Genomic DNA, 6,000 nt, shown 5'->3' on the forward strand with positions numbered 1-6,000 from the left:
CAACTAAAAATCCATATTATGACTTATTTTTTGTGCCACCAATTCTACTTTGTAATGACATCAGTCATTTTACCCAAAAATCTACGGCGAAAAGGGAAAAAAAAAATCATTGTGAGACAAAATAGAAAAAAATAAAAATAAAAAAACGCCATTTTGTAACTTTTGGGGGCTTCCGTTTCTACACAGTACATTTTTCGGTAAAATTACACCTCTTTATTCTGTAGGTCAATACGATTAAAATGATATCCTACTTATATAGGTTTGATTTTGTCGCACTTCTGGGAAAAATCATAACTTCATGCAGGAAAATGTATACGTTTAAAATTGTCATCTTCTGACCCCTATAACTTATTTTTCCGCGTATGGGGCGGTATGAGAGCTCATTTGTTGCGCCGTGATCTAAAGTTTTTAGCGGTACCATTTTTGCATTGATCGGACTTTGTGATCGCTTTTTATTCATTTTTTTTCATTATATAAAAAGTGATCAAAAATGCACTATTTTGGACTTTGGAATTTTTTTGCGCGTACGCCATTGACTGTGCGGCCATAGGGACCTATAACACTGCACACACTGATCTTTTACATTGATCAATGGTTTCTCATAGGAAACCACTGATCGATGATTCTGCCGCTTGCCTGCTCATGCCTGGATCTCAGGCACTGAGCAGTCATTCGGCAATCGGTCAGCAAGGAGGCAGGTAGGGACCCTCCGGCTGTCCTGTAACCTGTTCAGGATGCCGCGATTTCGCCGCGGCGATCCCGAACAGCTCCCTGAGCTAACCGGCAATGTTTTAGTTTCACTTTAGACGTGGCGATCAACTTTGAACGCCGCCAGCGCGCAGCACCGCGATCAGTGCCGCGCACTATTAGCCACGGGTCACGGCCTCTAACAATGCCGTGGCCCCGCGTAATAGATCGGGAGCGGACTCATGACGTACCGGTACGTCATGGGTCTTTAACATGTTAAAGGGATACTCCGGTGGAAAACATTTCATTTTATTTTTTTAAATAAACTGGTGCCAGAAAGATAAACAGATTTCTTAAAAAATCTTAACCCTTCCAGTACCCTTTAGCAGCTGTATGCTACAGAGGAAATTCTTTTCTTTTTGAACTTCTTTTTTGTCCTGTCCACAGTGCTCTCTGCTGAGCTGACACCTTTGTCCGTGTCAGAAACTGTCCAGAGCAGCATAGGTTTGCTATGGGGATTTTCTCCTGCTCTGGACAGGTGTCAGCAGAGAGCACTGTGGACAAGACAAAAAAAAAAATAAGAATTTCCTCTGTAGTATACAGCTGTTAAAAAGTACTGAAAGGATTAGAAATGAGCGAACTTACAGTAAATTTGATTTGTCACGAACTTCTCGACTCGGCAGTTGATGCCTTTTCCTGCATAAATTAGTTCAGCTTTCAGGTGCTCCTGTGGGCTGGAAAAGGTGGATACAGTCCTAGGAGACTATTTTTTTAAATTGAAGTGATTTACAAAATCTTTTTAACTTTCTGGAGCCAGTTGATATAAAAAAAAAAATATATATATATATATATATTTTTTTTTTTTTTTCCTGGAATACCCCTTTAGAGGGGTACTCCGGGCCTTGAGACATCTTATCCCCTATCCGCCCCCGTGTGACGTCACGATACTCTGGCGCTGTGGTAGCCATCCGGCTGTTTGTGAGCTGGCACCGCGGCGTGCAGCTCAAACAGGTTGTGGCGAATACAAGATTGCGTGGGGCCCCAACGGCGGAACCCCCACGGTGAGGCATCTCTCAAGATGTCTCAGGGCCGGAGTACCCCTTTAAGACTGTGACACACAAGGGGATATTTATAAATTAATAACTAACACACAAGGTGAATATGTGACACTTGACTGACACACAGGGGAGATGAGAGTACAGTAAGAAGGATGAGGGGACAGAAATGACACACACAGGAGAGATGAGAGTACAGTAAGAAGGATGAGGGGACAGAAATGACTGACACAGGGGAGAGATGAGAGGACAGTAAAAAGGATGAGGGGACAGAAATGACTGGCACACGGGAGATAAGAGTACAGTAAGAAGGATGAGAAGACAAATGACTGACACACAGGGGAGATGAGAGTACAGTAAGAAGGATGAGGGGACAGAAATGACTGACACACAGGGGAGATGAGAGGACAGTAAGAAGGATGAGGGGACAGAAATGACTGACACACAGGGGAGATGAGAGTACAGTAAGAAGGATGAGGGGACAGAAATGACTGACACACAGGGGAGATGAGAGTACAGTAAGAAGGATGAGGGGACAGAAATGACTGACACACAGAGGAGAGATGAGAGTACAGTAAAAAGGATGAGTGGACAGACATTACTGACACACAGGGGAGATGAGAGTACAGTAAGAAGGATGAGGGGACATAAATGACTGACACACCGGGGAGATGAGAGTACAGGAAGAAGGATGAGGGGACAGAAATGACTGACACACGGGAGATGAGAGTACAGGAAGAAGGATGAGGGGACAGAAATGACTGACACACAGGGGAGATGAGAGTACAGGAAGAAGGATGAGGGGACAGAAATGACTGACACACGGGAGATGAGAGTACAGGAAGAAGGATGAGGGGACAGAAATGACTGACACACAGGGGAGATGAGAGTACAGTAAGAAGGATGAGGGGACATAAATGACTGACATACAGGGGAGATGAGAGTACAGTAAGAAGGATGAGGGGACAGAAATGACTGACACACGGGAGATGAGAGTACAGGAAGAAGGATGAGGGGACAGAAATGACTGACACACAGGGGAGATGAGAGTACAGTAAGAAGGATGAGGGGACATAAATGACTGACATACAGGGGAGATGAGAGTACAGTAAGAAGGATGAGGGGACAGAAATGACTGACACACAGGGGAGATGAAAGTACAGTAAGAAGGATGAGGGGACAGAAATTACTGACACACAGGGGAGAGATGAGAGTACAGTAAGAAGGATGAGGGGACAGAAATTACTGACACACAGGGGAGATGAGAGTACAGTAAGAAGGATGAGGGGACAGAAATGACTGACACACAGGGGAGATGAGAGTACAGTAAGAAGGATGAGGGGACATAAATGACTGACATACAGGGGAGATGAGAGTACAGTAAGAAGGATGAGGGGACAGAAATGACTGACACACAGGGGAGATGAGAGTACAGTAAGAAGGATGAGGGGACATAAATGACTGACATACAGGGGAGATGAGAGGACAGTAAGAAGGATGAGGGGACAGAAATGACTGACACACAGGGGAGAGATGAGAGTACAGTAAGAAGGATGAGGGGACAGAAATGACTGACACACAGGGGAGAGATGAGAGTACAGTAAGAAGGATGAGGGGACAGAAATGACTGACACAGGGGAGAGATGAGAGTACAGTAAGAAGGATGAGGGGACATAAATGACTGGCACACAGGGGAGATGAGAGTACAGTAAGAATGATGAGGGGACAGACATTACTGACACACAGGGGAGATGAGAGTACAGTAAGAAGGATGAGGGGACAGAAATGACTGACACACAGGGGAGATGAGAGTACAGTAAGAAGGATGAGGGGACAGAAATGACTGACACACAGGGGAGAGATGAGAGTACAGTAAGAAGGATGAGGGGACAGAAATGACTGGCACACGGGAGATGAGAGTACAGTAAGAAGGATGAGGGGACATAAATGACTGGCACACAGGGGAGATGAGAGTACAGTAAGAAGGATGAAGGGACATAAATGACTGACACACAGGGGAGATTAGAGTACAGGAAGAAGGATGAGGGGACAGAAATGACTGACACACGGGAGATGAGAGTACAGGAAGAAGGATGAGGGGACAGAAATGACTGACACACAGGGGAGATGAGAGTACAGTAAGAAGGATGAGGGGACATAAATGACTGACACAGGGGAGAGATGAGAGTACAGTAAGAAGGATGAGGGGACAGAAATGACTGACACACAGGGGAGATGAGAGTACAGTAAGAAGGATGAGGGGACATAAATGACTGACATACAGGGGAGATGAGAGGACAGTAAGAAGGATGAGGGGACAGAAATGACTGACACACAGGGGAGAGATGAGAGTACAGTAAGAAGGATGAGGGGACAGAAATGACTGACACACAGGGGAGAGATGAGAGTACAGTAAGAAGGATGAGGGGACAGAAATGACTGACACAGGGGAGAGATGAGAGTACAGTAAGAAGGATGAGGGGACATAAATGACTGACACAGGGGAGAGATGAGAGTACAGTAAGAAGGATGAGGGGACATAAATGACTGGCACACAGGGGAGATGAGAGGACAGTAAGAATGATGAGGGGACAGACATTACTGACACACAGGGGAGATGAGAGTACAGTAAGAAGGATGAGGGGACAGAAATGACTGACACACAGGGGAGATGAGAGTACAGTAAGAAGGATGAGGGGACAGAAATGACTGACACGGGAGATGAGAGGACAGTAAGAAGGATGAGGGGACAGAAATGACTGACACACAGGGGAGATGAGAGGACAGTAACGAATGACAAAGGGGGGAGATGAGGGGACATAAATAACTGACACAGAAGGGACATAAGGGGACACTAATAACTGACACTGTGGAATTTTAGCAGCGGAAAATTACGCCGGTGAAATTGTTTAGTTCAGCCTGAACAGTCGGGCATGCTGGGAGTAGTAGTTTTGCAACAGCTCCAGACACACAGCATGAAAAACACTGGTTTCCAGTGTTCTCAGACTATTTACATTCGCGATAGACATTTCCATGTGTCCAGGCATGCTGGGAGTTGTAGTCTTGCACCAGCTGAAGGCCCCCTGGTTGGGAAACACCGGGTTATATTCTTACTGTATTACATTTCCTGCATTAGGGAAACCTACCTAAAATCCCACAATACCCCCCCCCCCTCATTCCAGTGGACATCTAAAATCCCAGTAGCCATGGCAACAGAGGGGATGTTTCCTGTTTCCAAACTGTTGCAAAAGTACAACTCTCATCATGCTGTCAGGTCTCAGGCCATGATGGGAATTGGAGTTTTGCAGCAATTGGAGTGGGGCCACTAATGACTTGTCTACAGTAGTTTTACATCTTCTATACAGCCAATTACCCGGATGTACTGTACTGTCTGCAAACAAAAATTGGTCAACTCTATGGCGTCTAGTCCTCCAGCTGCCTGCAGGGCCTATCCCTCTAGTAAGCTGACGGCAGCCCGGAGGTGGTGAGACATGGCCGGGTACTCACTTGGTGAACGCCTCCCCCAGGTCTATCACCACGGCGGTCTTCTCTCCCCCGCTACCCAGACCCTCGTACAGCGGCATCTCTACTCCAGGAACCCGGCCGCCGCCTCAAAAGCGCAGAAACTGACAGGGACGGCAAGGGGCGGGGCGTTTGAAGACGGGGTCCTACGCCGCTAGGGGACTGTCCTGAGCTGTGCCTGTTTCAAACAAAGGAAATAAATGACTCACGTGATCACAACAAGCTAGTGGCTAGCTTGTTGTGGTCACGTGTGCCTACCTATCTGTTGCAAAACTACAACTCCCGACATGCCCGGACAGCCTTCGGCATCCTGGGAGTTGTAGTTTTGCAACAGCTGGAGGCACCCTGGTTGGGAAACAAGGAGCTAGTCTATGGCATTGTTATAGCCTTGTATCTTGGATGTGGTATAATTACTGGAGTAGATAGGTCATGGAACACCAGAACCTACTGGCTGGATGTATAGTGATGCATATAAAATCTATTCTTGATCTTTAGTTACTAGCTGTATCTACGGTGTCCATTTTAGGACATCGTCAGTGGTCAGACATAACTCCGTCCTCCGTCAGGTGAAACGGCATCCCGCCTCCTCCCTCGGACCAATCGCCGTCAGTCGTCAGCCGCAACTTCGTCCTCCGTCATGTGAAACGGCGTCCCGCCTCCTCCCTCGGACCAATCGCCGCCAGTCGTCAGCCGCAACTCCGTCCTCCGTCATGTGAAACGGCATCCCGCCTCCTCC

General features: G+C 46.9%; 1 protein-coding gene across 1 annotated transcript in view; it reads right to left on the reverse strand.

The window, feature by feature from the left end:
- The window catches only part of ACTR10 (actin related protein 10), a 46,083-nt gene extending 40,617 nt beyond the window's left edge, over positions 1–5,466 (reverse strand). The window contains exon 1 of the mRNA XM_056545876.1: positions 5,250–5,466. Within this exon, the coding sequence (XP_056401851.1) occupies positions 5,250–5,326 (77 nt within the window). The 5' untranslated portion in view covers positions 5,327–5,466. The remainder of the gene's footprint in view (positions 1–5,249) is intronic.
- Positions 5,467–6,000: the final 534 nt, after the last annotated feature.

Source organism: Hyla sarda, chromosome 11, assembly GCF_029499605.1.
Source record: "Hyla sarda isolate aHylSar1 chromosome 11, aHylSar1.hap1, whole genome shotgun sequence".
Classification (NCBI taxonomy): Eukaryota; Metazoa; Chordata; class Amphibia; order Anura; family Hylidae; genus Hyla; species Hyla sarda.